The sequence below is a fragment of the Megascapheus bottae genome, chromosome 14 (genome assembly GCF_031878675.1).
Source record: "Megascapheus bottae isolate mThoBot1 chromosome 14, mThoBot2.hap1, whole genome shotgun sequence".
NCBI classification, from domain to species: domain Eukaryota; kingdom Metazoa; phylum Chordata; class Mammalia; order Rodentia; family Geomyidae; genus Megascapheus; species Megascapheus bottae.
This window is the reverse complement of record NC_143522.1, coordinates 26,735,296-26,763,042: the sequence shown is the minus strand read 5'-3', so window position 1 is coordinate 26,763,042 and position 27,747 is coordinate 26,735,296. Positions and strand designations below refer to the sequence as shown.

Genomic DNA, 27,747 nt, shown 5'->3' with positions numbered 1-27,747 from the left:
CTTGAGCTCTTTAGCTCAAGGCTATAGCTCTACCCCTTAAGCCATAGAACTACTTTCTGGTGGTTAATTGGAGATGAGTCTCTGGAACTTTTGTGCCTGGGTTGGCTTTGAACCTCTATCCTCAGATCTCAGCCTCCTGAGTAGCTAAGATTATAGGTATGAGTCACTCCACCGGGCTAGTTTTGTTTCTTGTAGTCCTGGAGTTTGAACCCGGGCCTTATCTGTAGCAGGCAGTTGCTGTACTATTGAGCTTAAATCCTGAGTGAAAGTAGAGGGTTTTAGTTTGTTTTTAAAGACTGTAGTGACAATTTACTAAGTACTCTCCATTTAGTATTAAAAGCTTATCCTGTAAACCAGCTCCAAAGTCCAGTACCACTTTTTTGAGAGTATGATGTTAGCACATGATTTTGCTTAGTCTTCTGCAAAGTCTTTGTGAAAATAGATTTTTCTCTTTTTTGTTACCTACCTACCTTCTTTCCTTGCCTGCCTGCCTGCCTGCCTGCAGGCCCTCCCCTCCCCTCCCCGTCCCCCTCCCTCCCCGCCTCCCTCCCTCCCCGCCTCCCTCCCTCCCTCCCTCCCTCCCTCCCTCCCTCCCTCCCTCCCTCCCTCCCTCCCTCCCTCCCTCCCTCCCTCCCTCCCTTCCTTCCTTCCTTCCTTCCTTCCTTCCTTCCTTCCTTCCTTCCTTCCTTCCTTCCTTTTGGCTTGAACTTGGCCTAGCACTGTCCTTAAGCTGCTTTTATTCAAGGCTAGCACTATATCACTTGAGTCATAGCACCACTGCCAGTATTTTTTGTTTATGTGATACTGAGGAGTCAAACCCAGGGCTTCATTCATGGTTAGGCAAGCACTCTGCTTCTAAGCCATATTTCCAGCCCTATTTATTATTATTATTATTATTGTTGTTGTTGTTTTTTGCCAGTCCTGAGGCTTGAACTCAAGGCCTGAGCACTGTCCTTGGGCTTTCTTAAGGCTAGAGCTCTACCACTTGAGCCTCAGCACAACTTCCAGCCTTTTCTATGTATGTGATACTGAGGAATTGAGCTCAGGTCTTTGTGCACGCCAGGCAAACACTCTACCACTAGGCCAAACTCCTAGCCCTCTTTTTCTTTTTTCTTGTTTTTCTTTTTTCTTTTCTTTTCCCTCCCTCCCTCCCCCCTCTCTCTTTTCTTTTCTTTTCTTTTCTTTTCTTTCTTTCTTTCTTTCTTTCTTTCTTTCTTTCTTTCTTTCTTTCTTTTCTGTCTGTCTTTCTTTCTTTTCTTTCTGTCTCTTTCTTTCTTTCTTTCTGTCTTTCTGTCTTTCTCTCTCTCTTTCTTTCTCCCTTTCTTTGTTTCTTTCTTTCTCTCTTCTTTCTTCTCTCCTCTTTCTTTCTCTTTCTTTCTCTCTCTCCCTTCCTCCTTCCTTTCTCTCTCTCTCTCTCCTCCCTCCCTCTCTCTCTCCTCCCTCCCTCCCTCTCTCCTCCCTCCCTCCCTCCCTCCCTCTCTCTCTCCCTCCCTCCCTCTCTCTCTCTCTTTCTTTCTTTCTTTCTTTTCTTTCTTTTCTTTCTTTCTTTCTGTCTTTCTGTCTTTCTGTCTTTCTCTCTCTCTTTCTTTCTCCCTTTCTTTGTTTCTTTCTTTCTCTCTTCTTTCTTCTCTCCTCTTTCTTTCTCTCTTTCTTTCTCTCTCTCCCTTCCTCCTTCCTTTCTCTCTCTCTCTCTCCTCCCTCCCTCTCTCTCTCCTCCCTCCCTCTTTCTCTCCTCCCTCCCTCCCTCCCTCCCTCCCTCCCTCCCTCTCTCTCTCTCTCCCTCCCTCCCTCTCTCTCTCTCTCCCTCCCTCCCTCCCCCTCTCTCTCTCTTTCTTTCTTTCTTTCTTTCTTTTTGTTCAAGGGGCTTGAACTCTGGGCCTGGGTATTGACCCTGAGCTCTTCAGCTCAAGGCCCTGGCTCTACAGTTTGAACCACAGTTTCACTTCCAGTTTTCTGGTGGTTGATTGGAGGTAAGAGTCTCATGAACTTTCCTGCCAGGGCTGGCTTTGAACCTTGATCTTCAAATCTCAGCCTCCTGAGTAGGCAGGATTACAGGATAAGCCACTAGCTCCCAGCTGGACCCATAATTTACTGCTTGCTTTTTCTTCATAATATTAAAAATACCTTGATTTCCTAATGGAGTTCATATTATATTAATTAATATAGTAGAAAATAAAGAACAGTGACTAGCACTAAAGTATTAGAAACTATATTGTTAGCTTTACATATATAATATCCTTTATCTGAATAGTCAGTAAAGCTCAACTAAATAAACACTGTTCCAATTTAGTGGATGAGAAAATTGAGTCTGAGAAGGTAAGCACTTGTTAATACTCAACCAGTTAGTTAAGACATTGAGTTAGGGTCTAAACATATGGTATGTTTTAAAGGAGTGCTCTGCAAATATATTTGCTGAATAAGCTCTTAAGGGTTTTTTTTGTTTTGTTTTGTGAAAATGATATATTCCTTGTGTAAGCTTTAATACAGGAAAAAAAGCCATTGTCCAGCAAAAAATAGCAATTAATTGTTCTGCTATTTGCATGTATTTTATCTGCTTTCTAATGTAGTCTGGTTTTCCTTAGCACACCACTGGAGTTGCTGTTGCTGGTCTCTGACTTCTTGTTAGTATTTGTTTATATATATATGTTATATATATATAACCCAGTCCTGGGCTTGAGCTAAGGGCCTGAGCACTGTTCTTGGACTTTCTCAAGGCTAGAGCTCTACTACTTGAGCCTCAGCACCACTTCAAGCTTTTTTTTTTTTTTTTTTTGCCAATTCTGGGCCTTGAACTGAGGGCCTGAGTACTGTCCTTGGGCTTTCTCAAGGCTAGACCTCTACTACTTGAGCCACAGCACTATTTCCAGCTTTTTCCTAAGTATATGGAACCAAGGAATCAAACGCAGGTCTTCATGCATGCTAGGCAAGCACTCCACCACTAGGTCAAACTCCCAGCCCCAGTATTTGTTATATTTGACCATTTCTTTTTATATTGTCTTTCCACAGTTTCATGGGAGATGAGACAATTTACTTTCATCCTGCTGTTGTTGTTTCATAGTTTGATTTTTTGACAGCCTTGGGTTTGAACTCGGGGCTGAGCCCTGTCCTTGGACTTTCCTTAAGGATAGTGCTCTACCACTTAAGCCATAGCACCACTACTAGCCTTTTCTGTATATGTGGTACCAATTTTATCGAACCTAGGGCGTCATGAATACTAGGCAAGCACTTTACCAATAGGCCATGCTCCTGGCCCCTGATTTTTTTTTTTTTTTTTTTGGTGGATCATGGGGCTTGAATTCTGGGCATTGGTGCTGTCCTTGAACTCTTCAGCTCAAGGCTACCACCCTACCCCTGGGCTTGGGCGTTGTCCCGGAGCTCTTCAGCTGAAGGCTACTGCCCTACCCATTGAGCCACAGCCCCATTTCCCATTTTTTTTTAGTGACTAATTGGACATGAGTCTCAAGGTCTTTGTTGCCCAGGCTGGTCTTGAACCTTGATCCTCAGATCTCAGCCTCCTGAGTAGCTAGAATTATAGGTGTGAGCCACTGAGCCCGGCTTTTTTTAAATAGTCTTTCAGGTTCTACTTCTCTAGCCATTTGTTAAATGTTTCCTGTGATCTTTCTTAGACCTTCTATAATTTTACTCTTAACTTGCCAGGGGCAGTTTCTCTTTACCCCTCTGGCATTCATTTATCCTCTATACTTAAGAGTACCCTTTTATTTCTCTTAATATTAGTGTGTCTCCCTGAGGTTTAGCCCAGACTCTTCAGCTGCCTCTTTAAATATCTGGTAGGTTTCCTTAAATGCAGACTTGGGAACAGAAGTTTCCTCATCTTTTCACCAACTGGCTCCTCTAGGCTTTTGTGTCTTAGTGGGAACTACAAGCAGTTACTCAAGATGCCACCTTGGTTTCATTCTTAATTCTTCTCTATTCCTCATGTTTTAAATTGTTTTTAATAAAGGTGATGTGCAGAAAGAGGGGCTATGGTTATGTAAGGCAGGTAATAATAAGTACATTTCTTTTGGCACCATGTCACCACTTTCCTCTCTCACTCTCCGTTTTTCCTTCCTGTGTCACCTACAAGTTGTATATTTAATTTTCAACATAGTGTCTAGTGAGTGTCTACTGCTGCATGTGTTCATCCTTTGTCCCTTCATTCCTCTACTCAGCTTTTATTGTTCTTCAGTTTGTGCTCGACTTGGAATCTCACTTTGGTTACCTTTCCATGTATCTCCTTCAGTGACTTCACAGTACTCCCAAGGGCCTTTTCCCACGCTTTAACATGCATTAAACAGGCCTTTGAGTCCTTTCCCTCTTTTATCTAGCTAGCTTTATCTCAGCTCTTCACCCTGGCACTCTAAAACATAAAGCAACTCATTTTTTAGATATTCCAGTATTTCACATGAGTGTATATGTACTTTTGTGACTTCTTTCTTGGAGTCTTTCTATATGCTGGTCCCCCTGCCTGAAATCCCTTGCTGGTTACCTCCTTCTCAGTCTTATTAGCTTTAAATACTTTAAATGTTTCCTCAGATAGCCAGCCACAAATCTCCAGGTTAGTCTTCTATCATATGTTCAAAGAACACTGTTTGTGCTCTCATATATTACTTTCCCTGAACTTGTCTCCTTCATAATATACCATCTTGTAAGATTAGTGAGGGGCAGAATTGTGTCTTTTTGTTTTAGTCTTTGCTTACTATGTGCTTCACATTTGGGGACATAGTCATATCTTTGAAAATGTTAACCGATTTGTATGATTTGAAAATGAACTTTTTTTCCCCTCTTTAGTGTCTCAATGAAATTTTGGAGTCAGCAGATGCACCTTTAGAAGTCACAGAAGGGTTCATTCAATCAATATCTCTGTCAGTTCCATGGGGCTCCCTGCTACAGGATAATTGTGCCCTTGAAGTGAAAGGGTTAGAAATGGTTTTTCGACCTAGACCTCGCCTAGGTAGGTGTGTTATATGTTTCTGCTTTAATTGTTCTTTCATCCTTCAGAGATTGAGAAAGTAACCTAATTGCAAGAAAGTTAGTGCATGATGTATTACTTTGTATTGTATTTGTGAGATTTTGAGATGATAAAGTATTGGCATTTTCCTATATGTAGGATATGTGTGATTTTTTTTTTAGCTTTACAATAGTTTCTTCATTTAGTCTCAGGAACTTTAGTATGCAGAGAATTTGACTTGTATAATTATTTGTTACTAGTTGTCTGAGTGACTTTTTATTAGAAATATTGAAAATATTATACCCCAAAACAAGGAAGAGTACTTGAAGACTGACGGAGAAATGTTGAAAGGATAACAGGAGTGGACTGTTGGCCAGGTTGGGACATGGGGAGTGCTAAATAACTATTATCCCATGTTAAATTTTAAAAAGTTAGTAAGTTTATACTGATAGAGATAAGTAAGTATATAAGGAGTACAGGAAGATGGAAATACTGTTCTTTAGAGTAGATACTTACAAATGCAGAAAATTTAAAAAACTAGAATTGATACATACAGAAAGATTGTGTGTATATGCAGCCACAGGCGTGCCATTTTAGATGGCAGCAGTGACTTCCCCGGGACGTTTTGTTTTGGTTGATTGTGGGGCTTGAATTCTGAGCCTGGGCGTTGTCCTTGAGTTCTTCCGCTCAAGCCTAGCACTCTACCACTTGGAGCCACAGCACCACCTCTCATTTTTTGGCGGTTAATTGGAGATAAGAGTCTCATGGACTTTTGTTCCTGGGCTGGCATTGAACTGTGATCCTCAGATCTCAGTCTCTGAGTAGTTAGGATTGCAGGCATAAGCCACTAGTATCTGGCTTCCATAAGACTCTTCTCTCCAATTAAGTGACCCCCCCCCCCAAAAAAAGACAATGAAAGTGGGGCTGTGATAGAGCACCTTGGGCACAAATGCTTAAGGATAGTGCTCAGGCCCTGAGTTCAGGTTCTGGTATAAGCACCCCCCCAAAAAAAAAGTATAATTTCATATTTATATTTCTGTTTCTTGAAATTCAGAATTTTAAATTCTGATTAATAAGAGAGATGGAAGTATGGCTCAGTAGAGTGCTCGCCTAGCAAGTTCAAAGGCCCTGAGTTCTAACCCCAGTACTGAAAAAAAAAGACATAAATTACAATTAGAAATACAGTGACCTGCATTTTGAAAATCCTCTTTAATGACCTGATAATTACTTCAAAAATAATTCTGTTTTTTTTTTTTTTTTTTCCTGGTCCTGGGGCTTGAACTCAAGGCCCAGGCTCTGTCCCTGAGCCTCTCTGTGCTAGAGAGGCTACCATGTGAGCACAGCACCACTTCTGGCAAAATGGTTTTTATATGGTACTGAGGAATTGAACACAGGGCTTTGTGCATGTTAGACAGGCACTCTACCACTGAGCCACATTCCCAGTCCATAATTCTGTCTTTTAACAATGATGAATGGATATAATATTTCCCTTTGGAAAGTCAAACGAATATTTTTTCCTTGAAAAATAGGCCACTGAAAGGACTATAAGGTCAGGAGTGTGGCCTAGTGGTAGAGTGCTTGCCCAGCTTGCACAAAGCCATGGGTTTGATTCCTTTGTACCACATACACAGAAAAACCTGGAAGTGGTGCTGAGGCTAGCTTGAGGAAGTGCAAGGGCTATGCCCAGGTCCTGAGTTCAAGCTCCAGGATTGGCAAATAAAAAAAAAAAGGAAAGAAGAAAGAAAGAAGGAAAGGAAGGAAGGAAGGGAGAAAAGAAAGATTTTAAAACGTTCTTTTTTGGAATACAACAATTCTAGTAACCATTCAGCTTGTTTTGAATAATGTAAGGAAGTATGATGAAATTTTGTCAGCAGAGAATATGGAAAGAATTGTTAATAACTGATGTATTTCATCCTTTAAGAATGCTTTTCTATTTTGTCTACATTTCTCCTGATTTCCAAGGCCTGTGTCATCTGCTACCTCTACCTTATTTCCTTTTTACCCCTGAGCTCTTCTCTTAGCTTTTATATAATATTTTCAGCTGATACCAAAGAATTGCCTGTTACTTCTTCTTAGTCATATTTTATTTCTTCTACTAGATGGTCAGTTTTTAAGGCAGAATTCTTAATTTATTTTTTGTCCTCTACAGAAGAGTTAGCAAACTATTGCCTAGAGGTAAAGTCAGATCTGTCATCCATTTTTGTGAATAAAATGTTGCTTATTTGATATGATCTTTGTGGAGATTAGTAGTTGGGCTATAGAGCATATTTCCCACAAAGCCTAAAATATTTAATATATAATCTTTTACAGGAAAGCTTGTTGATTCCTGCTCTGTAGTATTTAGAACAAGGCCATGTCTATGTAAAAGTATTTATTCTTAGCCAGGTGCTGGTAGCTGACACATGTAACCCTCGCTGCTCAGGAGGCTGAGATCTGAGGATTGAGGTTCATAATCAGCCTTAGTAGGAAAATGACAAGTTTATTTTGTTATATGATGTTAAATAGGGAAATAAAATAGTGAAACTGTTATCTCCAATTAATCACAGGAAATTCTGAGAGTGGTGTTATGTCTCAGGTGGTTGAGAGCTAGACTTGAACAAAAAGGAGCTCATCAACCCTGCCCAAACCTAAGTTTGAGCCCCAGGACTGGCAGTAAAATAAAACAACAGCAACAAAACCGTAACCTGTTCTTGTTGAATGGATACCAGAATTAATATTTGATAAAAATAAAGCATGAAGTGAAAGTACATGTTATTGAACTTGTTTCTGTGGGTTTTCTTCCTCAGTCAATAAAGTGATATATTCTCAAGAGTAATTCCTAGAATGTGGTTTTTCTGAGTAATACCATAGTGTTAAAACATTACTTGAAATATATTAAGAAATGGCATTGTTATAACATTGAGAAATTACTTTGGATTAATGTTTACTTTCTGTAGCCTCTGGTTCAGAGCCTATGTACTGGTCAAGTTTCATGACCAGCAGTATGCAGCTGGCAAAAGAATGTCTTAGCCAGAAACTCACAGATGAGCAAGGAGAAGGATCCCAGCCTTTTGAAGGACTTGAAAAGTTTGCTGAAACCATTGAAACAGGTTTGGCATTATTGAGCAGTTTTTAAATTTCTGATTTTATTCAGTAATTTAGTACAATTATTTAATTATTTAATAAATATTGTATAAGGTAACCTGTTAAAGGTTTTTTTAAATTAGAATTTCTGTTCTCATTTTAAAATTTTGGAATTGACATTTTGAATATTGTATTCAGTTTAATTGCATGTTGCATATATTCTCAAATTTGTTTAATTTATTGCTTGTAAAATAACAGAATTAGAATTTAACAGTGTTAGTAATTTTCTCCAAATGTCTGTTGAGATTAACATGAGTCAGTGCTCTAAAAGGAATAATATTCTTTTAAAAGCTCAGAATTTAGTAATTAAAAAAAAAAATCTAATGTCTTAGCTGGGTGTAATGGCTCACGCCTGTGATTCTAGCTACTCAGGAGGCTAAGATCTGAGGATCACGGTTCAAAGCCAGACTGGACACTAAATAGTCTGTGAGACTCTTAGCTCCAATTAACCACCAGAAAACTGGAAGTGGTCTATGGCTTCAGGGGTAGGGTAGGTAGCCTTGAGCTGAAGCGCTCAGGGAAAGTGCCCAGGCCAAGTTCAAGTCCCACAACTGAAAAAAAAAAAAGAAGAAGAAAAAGAAATCCAATTGCTCTGTTTTATAAGTTCTTCCCAAGGCAATATATATATATGTATATATATATATATACACATGTATGTATGTATGTATGTATGTCAGTTATGGGGCTTGAACTCTGGGCCTGGGCGCTGCCCTCTAAGCTCTTCAGGTCAAGTAGCACTCTGCCACTTGAGTCACAGATCCACTTCCGGTTTTCTGGTGGTTAATTGGAGATAATAATCTCATGGACTTTCGTGCTGTGGTTGGCTTTGAACTGCAGTCCTCTGATCTCAGCTTCCTGAGTAGCTAGGATTACAGATGTGAACAACCAGTGCCTGGCTCTAATGTTTATTTATTTTTAACTAGAAGATTCTATTTTGTGTGGGGGACATAGCTCAATTGGTAGAATACTGTCTAGTATGTATGAGGCCCCTGAGTTTGATCTTCAGCAACTAAAAAACAAAAATAAAAATTTTTATTTAGTATATGTATGGGTTGTCCATTGATGATTGTTTGTTTACTTTAGTACTCAGAAGAGTAAAAGTAACTTTTATAGACACTGTTTTGAGAATTGAACATGTGCCAGAAAATTCCAAAACTGGAACTGCACTTGAAATTCGAATAGAAAGGTAAGAATTTTTCTGTGAAAATAAATGATTCTGTCTACCTCTCATATTAGATTTCAGGATGCTTTTGGAGACTAGATGTAATGATGTTAAATTGTTGTATAATTTCAAGTGAAAAGTTTTCCAAATTATATTTGAGGTTTATTACTAAAAACTGAAAGTACTAGTTGGGTATAACTATATTTAATATATAACATTGAATTCGAAGCAAGCAGTTCTCTTTCAGTTAATATTAAATCATAATATTAAAGGTACTGCTTTTAGAGTTTTCATGTGAGCATTGTAGTATAGTTATATTTCATTAATGGGATTTTTCTTTTGCTTAACATGTTATTTTTAGTGAAAAAGGATGAAAGTATTGGCTCTTTTTGAAGGATTCTGTGAGTCTTATTCTAAGGTCAAGATGTGCTTAAAAAGATGGAAACAATTGCTTTTAACTTTCTATCACGTGGAGCCTTCTAAATAGCTTTAAAAACAGGGATTCATTTCCATCACACACTTGAATATAGAGTTGAGGTACCACTGGTCATTTGTGTTGATGTTGTATACTGCTGACTGAAACATGCAAGGTAAGGTGTAAACACTGAGTTCATTATAAATGTAGACACTTGGGACCTTAACTAAGGTTGAAACAGATTATTAGGCTTTCTTTTGCAAAACACAACTATTAGTAAAGTTATTTTTAAGATAACTGTAGTTGAACACTCTGTATTTTTAAAGGTAAATCACCTTAGATGATGTATTAAAACATCTGCCATCTAAATATCCAGCATCACCTTTAGAACCCTATTCATTAACTGTTTTAACTTGAAGATTGATCACACAGGAAGGAAAGCAATGTGTTCATTGTTAGACTTGTGACTTGGTGCCAGTGTTTTGAGGCTGCGTGCGTGATCCATATCAGTACTTAGGATGTGAAGAGGATGCGAGGAGGATAAGTTTAGGCCAGCCCTGGCTATATTTAAGAAAAAGGAAAGAAGAGGCGGAAGAGGGCTGGGAAAAAACGGGAAAAGGGAGATGTTTTGTGAGGAACTGGAGGGGTTATTTTCCTTGAAGCTAACTTAGGGAGTTATTTGCCCTATAACTTACAAGCTTTATAAAACTGTCTTTCTCAGAATTAAGTATTTATTGAAGTGTGGTGCTTGCTGTGTCCTGACCTACATTATATGGACTAACTGCCCTTGTTCTTTCCTTAAGGCTAGCACTCTACCCTTGAGCCACAGCCTCACTTCCAGCTTTTTCTTTGTATGTGGTACCAAGGAATCGAACCCAGGTCTTCGTGCATGCTAGGCAAGCACTTTTACCACTGGGCCATGCTTCTAGCCCAATTACAGACATTCTTAAAAGCGAGTACTGACATCTGAAATTCCTTAAACTAGCTAGACGTTGTGCTCTGCCTGTAATCCTAGCTACTCAGGAGGCTGAAATCTGAGGATTGAGATTGAAAGCCAGCCTGGGCACTATTATCTGTGAGACTCTAATTAACCACTAGAAAACCAGAAGTGGCACTGTGGCTCATGGGTAGGGTGGTAACCTTGAGCTGAAGAGCTCAGGGACAGCACCCACGCCCACAGTTCAAGCCCTGTGACCACCCCCACCCAACAAAATCCTGGAACAATTAATTTAAGTTTGGTCCAGTGCTTGTTTTTTTTTTTTTATCATTGCAAATAGGTTTTTCTAGACTTTTATACAAATTCCTTTTGTATTTCACTTTTAGAACTGTCTACTGTGATGAAACAGCTGATGAAACCTCAGGAATTAATGTACATCAGCCGACAGCTTTTGCTCACAAGTTACTTCAGCTTTCTGGAGTCTCTCTCTTTTGGGATGAGTTTTCTGCATCAGCAAAATCTTCCCCAGTGTGTTCAACTGCACCAGTGGTAAGAAAAGCAAAACAAAAACCCAAAACCTGATAGAGATTTTGATACAGATTAAATAAGGGCTTTAAGCTGGTTGTGGGTGCTCACAATTGAGAGGCTGAGGCAAGAAGATCAGGGGTTCCAGGTCAGCCTGAGCTATGTAGTGAGACTGTCTGGGGAGGGGGAATTAGGATTATTAAATTTTGCTAGGTATATAACATATATTTAATGAGGCTCCATCTGGTTGGGAATAATAATCATCATCATCATCTTTTAAAAATTGGTACTGGAGTTTGAACTCAGGCTTTGACATTTTTATTTAAAGAATTTATTAATATTGATTTTTACATCATATTTCAAATGATGTGTTTAGTAAACAAGTATTCAAGAAGGGAATCTCTATATACAATCACTGGCACTTAGATTTTAGAACATAATTGAAATTAGGCTGAGGGTTTGTATGTCATAAGTACATATTAATCTATGTAATAAAACATTATGTCTATAGAGTCATAGATTTTTAAGTCTATGTAGCTGTGTTCATATTTTCAATACCATGTCCATAGCATTGGGTGTGCAAATATTGAGTCCTCACTCTTGAACTGTTTGGATCTAATAACCACATATTAAAGATACCATGTGCCTTTTGTTCCCTTGGTCTTGACTTATCTCACTCAACATGATTCGCTCTAGATTCATCCACTTCCCTGCAAATGCCAATATTTTATCTTGTCTGTTGGCTATGTAGAATTCCATTGTATACATACATACATATATATGTATATATACACACACACAATAAAGCATCTGGATTATTTCCATCACTTGGCTATTGTGAATAGTATAGAGTTAAACATAGCTGAGCAGGTGTCCTTATCATATCTTGGGTTATGATGTTCAGGATAGATGCCTAGGAGTGGTATGGTGGGATCGTAGGGAAGGTCTATTTTCAGTTCTTTAAGAAACCTCCATACTGCTTTCCAGAGTGGCTGAGCTTGTTTATAATCCCATAGTAGTGCAGTAGGGTTCCTTTTTCTCCACAACTCTGCCAGCATCTATCATTGTCTGAGTTCAGAATCTTGGCCATTCTTGTTGGGGTAAGGGGGTATCTTAAGGGTTGTTTTTATTTGCATTTCCCTTATGACCATGGATGATGAGCATTTTCTCATATGCTTTTCTGCCATTTTAACCTCTTCTTTTGATAAGTCTCTCTTTAGTTCCCTTGCCCATTTAGTGACTGGTTTGTTGTGTTTGGAGGGGATTCGTTTCTTGAGTTCCCTGTAGATACTGGATATTAATCATTAGTCTGATATATTATTGGTAAATATCTTTTCCCAGTTGGTTGGCTATCTCTCTGCTTTTGCGACTATGCTTTGTGCAGAAACTTTTTTTTTTAATTTTTTTTTTTTTGCCAGTCCTGGGCTTGAGCTCAGGGCCTGAGCACTGTCCTTGGACTTTCTCAAGGCTAGAGCTCTACCACTTGAGCCTCAGCACCACTTCCGGCTTTTTTCTATATGTGGTACCGAGGAATCGAACCCAGGTCTTCATGCATGCTAGGCAAGCACTTTAACCACTAGGCCAAACTCCCGGCCTTTAATTTTTTTTTTTTATAATTACTTTTTTTTTTTTTTTGCCACTCCTGGGCTTGGGCTCAGGGCTTGAGCACTGTCCTTGGACTTTCTCAAGGCTAGCACTCTACCACTTGAGTCTCAGCACCACTTCCGCCCTTTTGCTATGTATGTGGTACTGAGGAATCGAACCCAGGTCTTCATGCATGCTAGGCAAGCACTCTACCACTAGGCCAAACTCCCGGGCCCTGTGCAGAAACTTTTTATTTTTAGGTAGCCTTGTTTATCAAGTCTCTCTCCAATCTGTTGTGACCCTGGGATTCTGTTCAGGATTTTTTTGCCTGTGCCTATGATTTCCAGTGTCTTTCTAACTCTTGTCATGTAGCAGTTTCAAGGTTTCTGGTGTGACATTGAGGTCTTTGATCCATTTTGAGTTAATGCTTGTACATGGCAAAAGGCTAGGGTCAATTTTTAGTTTTCTGCCTATAGCTTCCCAGTTTTGCCAGCACCAATAATTGAATAGGCTGTGTTTGTTCCACTGTATAGCTTTGGCTCCTTTGTCAAATACAAGTTGACTATAGGTATGTGGTTTTATTTCTGGTTTTTCTATTCTGTTCCATTGATCTTCTGGTCTATTTTTGTGTCAATACCATGCTGTTTTTGTTATTATGGCTCTATAGTAGAGTTTGAAGTCTGGTATTGTAATACCACCTGCTTTGCTCTTTTTACCTAGAATTGTTTTGGCTATTCTAGGTCTTGTTCCATATGAACCTTTGGATTATACCTTCTATTTCAGTAAAGAATGTCTATAGGATTTTGATGGGGATTGCATTGAATTTGTATATAAATTTTGGCGGTATGGCAATTTTCACTATATTGGTTCTCTCTACCATGAGCATGGGATGTCTTTCCATTTCCTGGTATCCTCTTTAATTTCTTTTGTTAGGCTTTTAGGCCTTGGCATTTTTGCTCATAGCTGGCGCTCTACCACATAAGCTATCTGCTAGTTAATTGGACTCAGATTTGTTTCTGAACCTTGATCCACAAATCTCAACTTCCCGAGTAGCTAGGATTATAATAGTGAGCTGAGCTACCTGATGTCCTGCAGTTTGCTATATGTAACTTTGATAGAGAAATGTTGAATACTATGTCTTGGGCCAAAATGATTGGTTAATATTTAATATGCATTGACAATAAAAGGAAGAACTCAAGCAATATTAAAATTTACCTTACATAGCCAGGAGCTAAGGACTCATGCATCTGTACTCTTCACTACTCAAGAGGCTGAGATCTGAGGATCACATTTTGAAGCCAGCCCAGGCAAGAAAGTCCATGAGTTTCTTATCTCCAAGTGGTAGAGAGGTAGTAATATATTACTGAAAATTTATCTTATGAATCTGTCTTTTATGTACTGGTGGCTCATGCCTATAATCTAGCTACTCAGAAGGCTAAGATCTGAGAATCGCAGTTCAAAACCAAGCGTGGACATGAAAGTCCATGAGTCTCCTTTCTCCAATTAACCACCAGAAAACCTGAAGTGGGGCTTTGGCTCAAATGGTAGAGTGCTAGCTTGAGCTGAAGAACTTAGGGAGAGTGCCCAGGCCCAGAGTTCAAGCCCCAAAACCAAAACAAAACAAAACAAAATACTTTTTTGTGTTTTAGTTGTGAGACTTGAACTCAGGGCCTGAGCGCTGTCCCTGAGCTTTTTTGTTGAAGGCTTATGCTCTACCACTTTGAACCACAGCACCATTCCTCTGAAAATTTTTATATAATTATTGAACTCTGTTAATTCCTTTCAAGAGTATAGAATCTTTATAAGTCAGGCCTTCTATAATTTGCCTTATTTGTTATTATGTAAATCAGGTTTTTTGTTGTTGTTGTTTTTTGTTTTGCCAGTCCTGGGCTTGAGCTCAGGGCCTGAGCACTGTCCTTGGACTTTTTCAAGGCTAAAGCTCTACCACTTGAGCCTCAGCACCACTTCCGGCTTTTTCCTACGTATGTGGTGCCGAGAAATCGAACCCGGGTCTTCGTTCATGCTAGGCAGGCACTCTACCACTAGGCCAAACTCCCGGCCCCAATGTTTTTTGTTTTTTTGAGTCAGAATCTTACTTTGTAGCCTGGGCTAGCCTGGAACAGAACATTCTGTGTAGCTCGAACAAATTTGAAGTTAATCTTCAACCTTACGAGTATTATGAATACAGGTAAGTGCCACTATACCTAGCTTAGCTTTCTTGATTATATAATGCCTATTGGATTTTCTTATTGTTATCCTTTGAGCAGATATGGTACTTCAAAAAAAAAAAAACACTTTCTATGATTTACTTTTATTTCTAAGCTAGTATGCTATCTTGGTACTATATTTATTTTTCCTTATAGGTGTATTCCTGTAAGGAATAATACAGTTTGCATGTCAATTATTTTATTATTGACATTTCTGTTTTTCATTCTGATTTATTCACACTAGATATTTAAAAAACATTTACTTTCTTTTTGTATTGGTGTAGGAAACTGAGCCAAAGCTGTCACCTAGTTGGAACCCCAAAATTGTTTATGAGCCACATCCACAACTAACTAGAAATTTACCAGAGATAGCACCCTCTGACCCAGTACAGATTGGAAGTTTAGTCGGCAGGTTAGAATTGAGTCTCACATGGAAACAGAACGAAGTACTTCCTGGAGCTAAGGTCAGTGTTTATTTTCTTTTCTCTAGTAAAATTACAAGTATTTAGTCTTTTCAGTGACTCACAGCTTTATTACTCTACCTGTAAAGGAGGCATCTGCTGCCTTTGAAGTCATTGCTTTTACTCTCAGTTGGTGCTCATGGTATCTTAGGTCACAAAATTCAAGTGAAGACAGGTTTTACATAGCATTTCTTCCTCCATTCACTCCCCCATTCCGACAATCTCAAACTTAAAAAATGCTTTTTAAAAAAATTAGGCTGCGGGCCGGAAGTTTTGCCTAGTGGTAAGAGTGCTTGCTTAGCATGCACAAAGACCCAGGTTTGATTCCTCCGTATCACATATATAGAAAAAAGCCAGAAGTGGAGCTGAGGCTCAAGTGGTAGAGCTCTAGCCTTGTGAAAGTTCAAGGACAGTACTCAGGCCCTGAGCTCAAGCCCAGGATTGGCTTTTTTTTTTTTTTTTTTTTTTTTGGTCTCGTAGGGCTTGAACTCTGGGTCTGGGCACTGTCCCTGAGCTCTTCAGCTCAAGGCTACCACCCTGCCTCTTGAGCCACAACACTACTTTCAGTTTTCTGGTGGTTAATTGAAGATAAAAGACTCATGGACTTTAGTGCCAGGGCTGGCTTTGAACCCTTTGAACTGCAATCCTCAGATCTCAGCCTGTATAGTTGGGATTACAGGCCTGAGCCACTGCACTTGGCTTATTATGCTTTTAAAAAAAATTTTTTTTATAGGTCTGGGTATGAGCCCACAGCTTCTACCGTTTTGAGTCTTACTCCCAGCCCTTTTTGTTTTATTTTTCAGATAGAATCTTATGGGTCCCCTGCATTCCCCTTTGCCTCAGGCTTCTCTTGGACCTCAGTCTTTTTGTTTAGGCCTTTCATGTAGCTGTGATTACAGGTGCATGGGCCATCATGCTGAGGTGATTTTTTTTTTTTTTTGAGGTGAGGTCACATTCATTGTTACCTGGGGTTGTCTCAACCATCATCATCCTGATTTCTGACTCCTGAATAACTGGGATTATAGGATTGTACACCATATTCAACCTGGGACTATCCTACGGCCCTCTCAGATACCAAATACTCTGAAGACTTAGAGAGACAAAAAAAAAATATGACAGCAGTTTTGTTAACATGGGATTTCTCTGGAGGATTATCTCTAACAACATTTTGTGGTGGCTTTTCATTTAAATTGTATGAATTAGTAGAGAGAAAGTATTGGGGGAGAGATTAATGGCATTGATCATATAAAAAGCTATTCATCCTGATTTTTCTTTTTAAGTTGGATGTTGATGGACAGATAGATTCCATTCATCTATTCCTGTCACCAAGACAGGTACACTTACTTTTGGATATGTTAGCAGCTATTGCTGGACCAGGCAAGTATAATTATGTTGTTTTAATATTATTATTATTAATTACTATGCTCCTGAAATTTATATATATATACATATATATATATGTAAAACATTTGCATGGTCTTTGAGGTGTTTTTTGTTTTTTTTTTGTTTTTTGTTTTAGTTTTAGTTTTTGTTTTGCCTGTTCAGGGGCTTGAATTCTGGACCTAATGTGCTGCCCCTTGAGATTCTTTTGCTCAAGGTGCTCTACTACTCGAGTCACAACGCCACTTCTGCCTTTTTTTTTTTTTGGTAATTGGAGATAAGAGTCTCAAGGACTTTTGTGCCCATGCTGTCTTCAAACTGTGATCCTCAGATCTCGGCATCCTGAGTAGCTAAGATTAAAGGTGTGAGCCACCAGTGCTCCATTGAAGCTTTTAAATTAAAATATGTACTATATGTAGTAAAGTTTTTTGATACATGAAATTGAAGATATATTACAAATATGAGTCACTAAAAGTTAATTAGGTTTTGGAATTGTGTTTCTGTAGAACAGATTTGCATTCAATTATTTGTATTACATTTGTTTTCAATTTTTTTTCTGGCCTGTTTCATTGGTGGAGGATAGTACTTCATACAGATGAGGAAATATAATTCTTGAACATGGTCAATAGCATATACATTAAATATCATTTTTTTTCTTTGGTCAGTTGTGGGGCTTGAACTCTGGGTCTGGGCACTGTCCCTGAGCTCTTCAGCTCAAGGCTACCACCCTAGCACTTGATCCATAGCTACATTTCCCCTTTTCTAGTGATTAATTGGAGATAAGAGTCTCAAGATCTTTAGTGCCTGGGCTGGCTTTGAACCTTGATCCTCAGATCTCAGCCCCTTGAGTAGCTAGGATTACAGGCATGAGCTACCGCCCGGCCTACATTAAATATCTTTTATAGCTCAATCTATCAGACATAAAATCTTTTGATTCCTAGGTTTTTGTTTAAAATACTTAGATTTATGATTTTTCTACTGACTGGTTTTGAGTTAACCCTTCATATTGGGTAAATGGATTTGGGGAGAAATATACTTAAAACAACTAACTGTTTTGCTTTCCTTTTGTATACTTGTAGAAAATTCTAGCAAAATAGGATTAGCTAATAAAGATAGGAAAAACCGACCCATGCAGCAGGAAGATGAATATCGAATTCAAATGGAATTAAACCGCTATTATTTAAGAAAAGATTCCCTGTCTGTGGGTGTACCTTCAGAGCAAAGCTTTTATGAGACAGAAAATGCTCGTACACCTTCTAGCCGTGGTAAGCAACTCAAAACAGTTGACACCAGAATAATACATTATCATCATAGAAAAAACTAAACATCATTTTGGCTCCTATGAAAAAGAGTTCAGCAATGAAAACAAAACATCCCTACTATAAGAAAGGATTTTACAGCTCGGTCTAACCATAGCCTTGTGAGTCATTAGCATATGGTTGCTGTAGTTTTTTGATTGTATGGTTTTTGTCTTGTTTTCTAAAAACAGTCAATTTGTAAAACTATGGATTTAACACAAAACATGAATTGGGAGTAATCACTTTCTCAAATATGTGCTCATATAATGTTGTACAGTAAATAGATGCTTTTAAATAGGAAACTTCCCGTCAAGTATTTGTAAATATAATCCATACACTGTTTACATTTACAGATGCTTGAGAACTAGTGTCATAAGTAGTAAGAATAAATTTGATTAAGTGATTAATAGATGATTAAAGCCTACTCAAAAAATTTTGGCCATAACAATTCATTTGTATGGGGGTCAATCTCCAGGAAGAAGAAATTAGAATATAAATGGAATTCAAACTAATAGGTTTGGTTCTCTACTCCCACCAACTATATCTATGTAAGACTAGAGTTTGTAGTTATGTTTGTACTGTTTATTTCAATTTTGGTGCTGGGAATCTTACAATTCCTAGACTTCAGTACAGTATTTTTAAAAATCTGATTTTTAACTTTTCAACTGTGATATGACATTTTAAACATATATTGTATAATACTTGTTATGTAATTTTAAGAAGTCAACAAAATGGTCATGAAAGCCGGGTGATGGTGGCTCATGCCTGTAATCCTAGCTGCTCAGGAGGCTGAGATCTGAGGATCCTGGTTTAAAGCCAGCCGGGCATGAAAGTCCATGAGACTTTTATCTCCAATTAACCAACAGAAAACTGGAAGTGGCACTGTGGCTCAAGTGGTGGAGCGCTAGCTTTCAACTGAAGATCTCAGAGACAGCACCTAGGTCCAGAGTTCAAGTTCCACAACTAACCAAAATAATGGTCACAAGTAGGACGACTTACCCTTGGTTCAGTTATCTTTGCATTCGTATAACATGCCATTTGGAAATAACATACAGTTTGGGGTATTACTATATCTCAAGTTACCAATGGAAACTTACGCTGACATCTATTAGCCTCGGAAAAGACTTGAATTGGTGGACTTATAGTGCAATGATGAAGCCTCTTTTCTCTCTAGATGAAGAAGTTTTCTTCTCCATGGCTGATATGGACATGTCCCATAGTCTCTCTTCTCTTCCACCCCTTGGGGACCCACCAAACATGGACCTGGAGTTATCATTAACTAGTACATATACAAATACCCCAGCAGGATCTCCATTAAGTACTACTGTGGTAAAGTTTTATATTTAATTATTTTTGTTATTACAAAAGATTATAACAGGTTTTGTTCTTTTAAAATGTTGCACTTTACTCAGGTGATTAAAAGCAGTCTTTTTATAGCTTCAGCCTACTTGGGGAGAATTCCTTGATAATCATAGAGAGCAGCCAATAAGAGGGTCAACATTCCCTTCTAACCTAGTCCATCCAGCGTCTTTACAGAAGGCTGGTAAGTACAGGTCAAACGCTTGTTAGTGTTCACTGGAACTTTTGACAATTGAAAAATTTAAACAAAGATCTTCAAATAATATCCTCCTGGCCTCCCTCTTTTAATGTTTCTGGTGCTGGAGATTGAATCCAGAGCCTTCCATATACCAAGGATGTACTCTGTACCCTTGCTGTACATTTTTGGAGCAGTGATAATTTTTCTTTTGATCTAGGCCATTTATCAAAGTTTAGAATGAAAATGAACATTTCATTGTGAAGTGCTTTATAATAGTTGCTTTCTGTTTTCTTTGTGTATTTTAAATATCTAGATATTGTTAATGAAAATGCATACTATAAATTTCATATTATTATAATTTTAGAATCTTATATTTACTGTTTGATTTTTTTTTTTTACCTTTTTTTTCCCCCTTTTTATGCCAATCTTGGGGCTTAAACTCAGGGCCTGAGCACTGTCCTTGGGCTTTTCTCAAGGATAGAGCTCTACCACTTGAGCCACAGCACCACTTCTGGCTTTTACTATGTATGTGGTACTGAGGAATCGAACCTGGGTTTTCGTGCGTGCTAGGCAAGCACTCTACCACTAGGCCAAACTCCCGGCCCTTGATTTTTACTTTTTGTGTAGCTCTGGAGATAGAACCAAAAGCCCTAAACATGCTCTATGACCAAGTTATACTCCCAGTCCACCAAGTTTTGTTTTGTTTTTCCATGTCAATTTTAGGGCTTGAACTCAAGGCCTAGACACTATTCCTGAGCAGCTTTTGTTCATGGCCAGATCTCTACAACTTGAGCCACATCACTACTTCTGGCTTTTTGGTAGTTTAATGAAAATAAGAGTCTCACAGACTTTCCTGCCTCTGCAGTTTCAAACTGTGATCCTCACATCTTAGCCTCCCGAGTAACTAGGATTACAGTGGAGCCACCAGTACCTGGCTAATTTTTGTTTTTTTTTTTGGTTGTGGAGTTCTTCAGCTCAAGGCTACCACTCTATCACTTTGAGCCACAGTGCCACTTCTGCTTTTCTGGTGGTTAACTGGAGATAAGAGTCTCACGAACTTTCAACACTTTCATGCCTGAGCTGGCTTTCAATCGCCCTCCTCAGATCTCAGCCTCCTGAGTAGCTAGGATTACAGGCATGAGCCACCAGGGCCCTGCTAATTTTGTTTTTTAATGAATTGTATGAATGTAAAAGATTTGTTCATATGTTTACGATTGTAATGCCCTCTTCAAATATCAAGGATTCTAGATATGAGATTAGCAAGATAACTATTTTGTTTTATATTAGTTTAGTAGTGTAGTGTTGTATGATCAGTTTTTGTTCTTGTTGTTTTGAGTTGTTTGTACTGGGATTGAACATAGGACACTGAGCTCTCACTCAAATCTTTGCTCACAGCTGGTGTTCTACCACTTGAGCTATGCTTCCACTTCTAGCTTTTTGCTAGCTAATTGGAGATAAGTGGTTCATGAATTTGTCTGCCTGGGTTGGTTTTGAACCATAATCCTCTGATCAACTCTTTTTAAAAAAAAAAAACTAATGCATGAATAAATGCTGTAGAATTTTTATATGTATATTGTTTGTTGGTCTTAAATTTTACATCTATAATTTCAACACATCATTTCAGCTCTCCCTTCGAGATCTGTTTCAGTGGATGAATCCAGGCCTGAGCTTATTTTTCGACTCACTGTTGGAGCCTTTTCAGTTTCTGTGCTTCACATTGATCCTTTATCTCCACCTGAAACATCACTGAACCTCAATCCATTGACACCTATGGCCTTAGCTTTCTTCACTTGTATAGAAAAGATTGATCCAGCAAGATTTTCAGCAGAAGATTTTAAGTCTTTGCGAGCTGTATTTGCAGAAGCTTGCTTACATGATCACCTTAGGTTAGTACTCTTGTATTTAATAATAAATATTTGCTAAAGAACCAGATAAATTTTTTTTTTTTTTTGCCAGTCCTGGGCTTGAGCTCAGGGCCTGAGCACTGTCCTTGGACTTTCTCAAGGCTAGAGCTCTACCACTTGAGCCTCAGCACCACTTCCAGATTTTTTCTATGTGTGTGGTACTGAGGAATCAAACCTGGGTCTTTGTGCATGCTAGGCAAGCACTCTACCACTAGGGCAAACTCCTGGCCCCTAGATGAATATGTTTTATACCTTTTTTTTTTTTTTTGGCCATTTCCTGGGTCTTGAACTCAGGCCTTGGGCACTGTTCTTGAGCACTTAAGGATAGCATTCTGCCACTTGAGGCACAGCATCATGGTCCCTATTTGTTTTTATAATTCACCTTTTATTTGTAAATAAATGGAATGAGCAAAGGTTTTCTTGTGATTATATAGATAATAGTATAGAATATTTCATTTAGGTTATGTGATACCAAGAACAATGCAGATATAAGACTGAGATAAATTTATTAGAGTCTGCTAAACCTTTGTAGCTCCCTGCCTGGCTGTTAACAAGATTGCTTGACTTTGGGTATTTTTGAGATAGGATCTTACGTTTTTACCTGTCCAACTTGGACCATCTTCTTACTTATATTTTCCATGTAGTTGGGGATAGCAAGCAAATATCCCTATACTCGGTGTGCGCTCTCTCTCTCTCTCTCTCTCTCTCTCTCTCTCTGTATATATATGTTTGTGTGTATATATATGTATATATATATATATGTACATATTAGCTGTCTTGCTGACTTTTGTTATGGCTGGCCTCAAAGTGTAGTCCTGTCAATCTCAACCGACAAAGTAGCTGGGCTTATAAGCCCCAGCTTTTAATATAAATATTGCAAAATTTGCAATGTAGGTATCTTAACAATACCAAAAAGATACTCTGCAGGTGAGGACCATAGTCTCTACTCATATTGTAAAGACATTCCTTTTCCTCCATTTTTGCCCAGTTTTCAAATACATATCAAACAATATAGCAAAAACTACAGAAATTTCAAAGTTGAAGTTTTAAAATTTCTTTCTTTTTTGATTGTTCATGGGGCTTGAACTCTGGGCCCCGGTGCTGTCCCTGACCTCTTCAGCTCAAGGCTACTGCTCTACCACTTTGAGCCAGAGAGCCACTTCTACTTTTCTGGTGGTTATTTGGAGAGAAGAGTCTCATGGACTTTTGTGCCCAGGCTGGCTTTGAACCACGATCCTCAGATCTTGGCCTCCTGAATAGCTAGAATTACAGGTGTGAGCTATCAGCACCTGGCCAGAACTGGTTTCTTTAGTTTAGGAATTGTGTATTTGAAGCCATCTTTCTGGTTTCTATCCTAAGGAATATTACTTATTGTGAATATGTTGAACTTGTCCTAATAAATAGGTATTTAGTAAATGCTAAATATAATTACTAAATTATATTATATTGCTAGTTAACATTTGTGCTATATTTTGTTATGGCCAGCCATAACAAAAGTCAGCAAGACATCTATTTAAAAAAAATAGCTGAGTATGGTGATACTTGTCTGCTGTCCCTAACTACATGGGAAAAGTAAGTAGGAAGATGATGGCTACTTGTATATGTTTAATGTAGATGTATGTGAGTACTTTTAAGCACTTCATTTTTATAATAGATTTATAGGTACTGGCATCAAAGTCTCCTATGAACAAAGACAACGATCTGCTTCCCACTACTTTAGTACTGATGTGTCCATTGGACAAATGGAGTTTCTGGAGTGTCTGTTTCCCACTGATTCTCATTCAGTTCCTCCTCAGTATACAGAGGTAAATGCCTGTACCTCATTTGGAATTATTTTTAGATCTGTTTTGCTTTCTAAGAATTATACAGTCAGTAATGGTTTTCTTTAAAAATGGAATTCATACTATTAGTACTATTACTAATTATTAGGGTTTGAACTCAGGACTTTGTGCTTGCTTGCTATATAGGCATTCTGTCACTTTTGTCATGCCCCTAGCCTATTATCATTTTTAAATCTTTTTATTTTGTTGAAACAACTATTAAAGTATGGCATTCAGAAACATTATATGAATCTAATAAACATTTTGATCTAGTACTAACATGTTCCACATTGGCAGACAGATTACGAGACAAATGCTTTCATTTCACTCATTTTCAAAGTACTCTTCTTATCTGAAGAATTGTATTATTAAAGCAAATACTTATGAATTCTTCTTGTGGTAAGTGCTATGCAAGACAAGAGGAGTGGTATTTTTTTTAACCATTAATCTGATTTTATTTCCTAATGTGAAAGTGTGACTTAGAAAAATGTTTTATTTTTAGCTCACTTCAGTGATATTATTTGATGTAATCCGAGGTAGGAAATGTTTTAAATTGTCAAAATAACATTGTTGTTACTTTCCCTTACATATTTTAAAAATCTTCTTTGGGGGTGGGGCGGGGCATCAATTTGTTTGAGTCCTCACTTGGGTTCCACAGACGAGATCCAAGGCATCACAAAAGCTGGCTAACTAGAGTACCATTTGTAATTCTAGTAAGTGGTCACAATGAAACCCAAAAAGTCAGAATGCTCTTCCAAGTCAGAAAGAGAGCTTCATGTGATTAATCACAGCTCAGTGTCTTAGCTTTAACTGTATTTCTCTTTGTTAAGCTTCTAATGTTCCAATCCAAAGAAGGAACTGATGGCCCCCCTCCTCTGTGTCTTCAGCTTCATTATAAACATTCAGAGAATAGAGGACCCCAGGTAAAAGATCCTTTTGAGTGATTACCACCTATAAAATCTTTCTGATATATATTTGGTTGTGAGTTTTTATAGTATTGTTAATGAACGTATTTTTTTTTTAAGGGTAATCAAGCAAGACTTAGTTCAGTTCCTCAGAAGGCTGAGTTGAAAATTAAATTAAGTCCCGTATGTTGTGAACTGGATATCAGTATTGTGGACAGGTTAAATTCCTTGCTTCAACCACAGAAACTTACTACGGTAGAAATGATGGCATCACACATGTATACATCATATAATAAGCATATTAGCCTGGTAAGTGTTCAAAAAGTTGTAAATAACACAATTGTGATTAGATAATAGATTTTGTGCATTAAAATAGCATATAAAACTAAATTATTTATGATAATGAAAAAGTGAAAATATCTTTATGTCTTTTTTTTTTTTCCTGTCTGTCATAAGGCTTGAACTGCAGGCCTGGGCGCTGTCCCTGAGCTCTTCAGATCAAGGCTAGTGTACTACTACTACTTGAGCTACAATGCCACTTCCAGTTTTCCGGTGGTTAATTTGAGATAAGAATCTCATGGACTTTTGTGACTGGGCTGGCTTTGAACCACGATCCTGAGTAGCTAGGATGACAAGCATGAGCCATCAGCACCCAGCTACTTTTATGTCTTGATAATAGTTACGTACATTAGTTATAATAATTAGTTTAGTAATTACGCTGAAACTTTTGCTGCAGTTCTAAAATGTGTTATGGAGTTGGTGTAGCATGAAGAAGGCTCATCAGGAACTACTAAGTGAAGACATATATTAATCCATGTAAACTTTAGATAACAAAATCAATGTCTAGAATAAGAATAAATGGTTACGCTACAGTGGAGTTAGATGTCTTTCTCCGAAAGAAATGACTTCATTTTTCAGATATTTCTGAACTATCTTTGTAGTCCAGATAATAAAGGATATACTTTTGGAAATGGAGAAATTGAAGCCAGCGGGGAAACTCAACCAACGCCTGTAATCCCACCTACTCATCAGGCTGAGAGCTGAGGATCGCACTTCAAAGCTGGCCCCGGGCACTAAAGACCCAAAGAAGTGAAACTTTTTTTATGGATCATAGAGCTTGAACTTGGCTTGGGCTTTGTCCCTGATCTCTTCAGCTCAAGGATACCACCCTATTCTGGAGCCAAGCCCCACTTCCCATTTTCTCAGGGTTAATTGGAGATAAGAGTCTTAGGTCCTCTCATGTCTTTTTGTGCCCTGGCTTACTTTGAACCTTGATCCTCATATCTCAGCCTCCTGAGTAGCTAGAATTACAGGTGTGAGCCTCTGTGCCCTGGAACAACTGGAGACTCTTATCTCCAGTTAACACTAGAAAATGGGAAATGGCACTGTGGCTTGAGGGGTAGGGTAGTAGCCTTGAGCTGAAGAGCTCAGGGACAGCGCTTTATCCCAGAATCCATGCCCCATGACTGACTGAAAGAAAATGGAGAAATTGAATATCACATTGTATTACTTTTACTTAGATGGTACCTAGAATTCTTTCTAAGCAAATCAAGTAGTTAGATTTGCAACATATACATTAGGAATTTGGTGGCCCTAAGACTATGACCGAACAGACAACTTTAGTTAAAAATAAAGGGAGTTAGGCATGATGATAAATATCATTTCTTGTGATAATAATAATGGTTAAATGAACTAAAAGACATTTGTGTGGGAAATTTTCTTCCACAATAATGTTTTTAGAATTTTTAGTATCAAAGAGAGAGTAATACAAATATAAAGCCTGATTTTCTGATTCTTCATGAATTTCGTTTAGAACACTATGGCTATATCAGTTCTGAAGTATACTTCATTATATTCTGATCATAACTAGTCTTAGACACAGTCCAGATCAGACTCCCTGTGACGATACTTAATGAATTCTTTTGTCCTTGTCTCTGGCACATATTTTTCATGTCCCATTTTCTTTTTCTTTTTTATTATTATTATTATTATTTTTTTTTTTTTGCCAGTCCTGGGCTTGAGTTCAGGGCCTGAGCACTGTCCTTGGACTTTCTCAAGGCTAGAGCTCTACCACTTGAGCCTCAGCACCACTTCCGGCTTTTTTGTATGTATGTGGTACCAAGGAATCGAACCAGGTCTTCGTGCATACTAGGCAAGCACTTTAACCATTAGGCCAAACTCCCGGCCTCTTTTTTATTATTTTTTTTGTCAGTCCTAGGGTGTGAACTCAAGGCCTGAGTACTGTCTTTGTATTTTTTTTTTGCTCAAGGCTAGTGCTTTACTATTTGAGCCGCAGTACCACTTCCAGCTTTATCTGTGTATGTGGTACTGCGCAATCGAACACAGGGCTTTGTGCATGCTAGGCAAGAAGCACTCTACCACTAGGCTACATTCCCTGTCCCTCTTATCTCCCATTTTCAAATGGTACTTTTTATTATAATTCTAGCTTTTTGGCTCTAGTGTTACTCATAAGGAAGTTTCCATAGAAACTGTGGAAGACATCTTCCACATAGTCTAAAACTCTTATGGCTATTTTAGCCTTCCTAGGCCACAATAGTGTGAATAGGTGGTTTATCTTTTTTCTGGACATAGATGGGATAAAAAAAAATTCAGTGATTCATGAAAGGTTTATTCCATAAAGACTATATTCATTGCTTCTATCACTTGTGGTCATCTCAGAAATTCATTAGTTTGGAAGTATGTTCTTTATCTTTCATTGTCACCATGAGGAGAAATTCATTTAACTGAAGGAATGCCCATGCTGACTTTGTTTCTCCCAAGAAAACCTGGCCATCTTTGTCAAACATCCTCAAAAGGAGATTAACCAGTTCAGAGAGTTTTCCTTGATCACCCAATTTTGCCTTGCAGACTTATTTCCTTGAATTTGTACAGTTTTCCTAAGCTGGCTTACCAGTTCAATTCCCAAAACAAGATGATATGCTTGTTCCATTTCACATTTTATAACACCTGGTAAATTATCTCAAATTCCTAAATAAATCTTTGTGAAGAATAACCGGTTACATATTGTACCAAGTAGAGTACTCTAAAACACATTCATACATGTTTTAGTGAAAATAACAGGAGAATTTATTAGGAAAGGAATGTACTTTGAATAGTCTGAAAATGGGTGATATCATCTCTGGGGCAAGAATGACCCATACTGAGTCTTTAAAGTAGTATATTGATAAATCTTTCACATGTTGTGTGCTCCAGTAGTTTTTAACTTTATTGGATTTGTTGATTGGCTAATGTATATCTTCTTTCATTTGTTTAGTTTATAGTAGTGTGTGTGTGTCTGTGTATGTATATACTGTTACTGTCACTTTGCTTCAGTTTGCCTTTAATTACTTTTATGTTAGAGTTACAACTGTTGGCTGTAGTCTTAGACTTTTTAGTGGTTGTTTTATTATACTAAAGTAATATTGTATCGTAGTTTGTTTGAATTATATTTTAATGCTTTATACTGAAAAACAAAGTAATTGAACATGTTGAAATGTTGAGTACTTGTATCATTTGTGTTTATTTACTTAATATTTTGGCA

At 38.1% G+C, this 27,747-nt stretch overlaps 1 protein-coding gene and 1 pseudogene across 1 annotated transcript in view; one reads left to right on the top strand and one right to left on the bottom strand.

Annotated features, from left to right (window-relative positions):
- Atg2b (autophagy related 2B) overlaps positions 1–27,747 on the top strand; it is a 78,541-nt gene that overhangs the window by 6,798 nt on the left and 43,996 nt on the right. Inside the window, exons 2-14 of the mRNA XM_090344790.1 lie at positions 4,789–4,951; positions 7,885–8,037; positions 9,155–9,257; positions 10,972–11,134; positions 15,186–15,365; positions 16,643–16,739; positions 17,822–18,007; positions 19,215–19,369; positions 19,478–19,583; positions 21,202–21,463; positions 23,136–23,286; positions 24,132–24,224; positions 24,327–24,515. Of these exons, the coding sequence (XP_090200916.1) occupies positions 4,789–4,951; positions 7,885–8,037; positions 9,155–9,257; positions 10,972–11,134; positions 15,186–15,365; positions 16,643–16,739; positions 17,822–18,007; positions 19,215–19,369; positions 19,478–19,583; positions 21,202–21,463; positions 23,136–23,286; positions 24,132–24,224; positions 24,327–24,515 (2,001 nt within the window). The remainder of the gene's footprint in view (positions 1–4,788; positions 4,952–7,884; positions 8,038–9,154; positions 9,258–10,971; positions 11,135–15,185; positions 15,366–16,642; positions 16,740–17,821; positions 18,008–19,214; positions 19,370–19,477; positions 19,584–21,201; positions 21,464–23,135; positions 23,287–24,131; positions 24,225–24,326; positions 24,516–27,747) is intronic.
- LOC150054885 (divergent protein kinase domain 1A pseudogene) lies at positions 26,030–27,719 on the bottom strand (annotated as a pseudogene).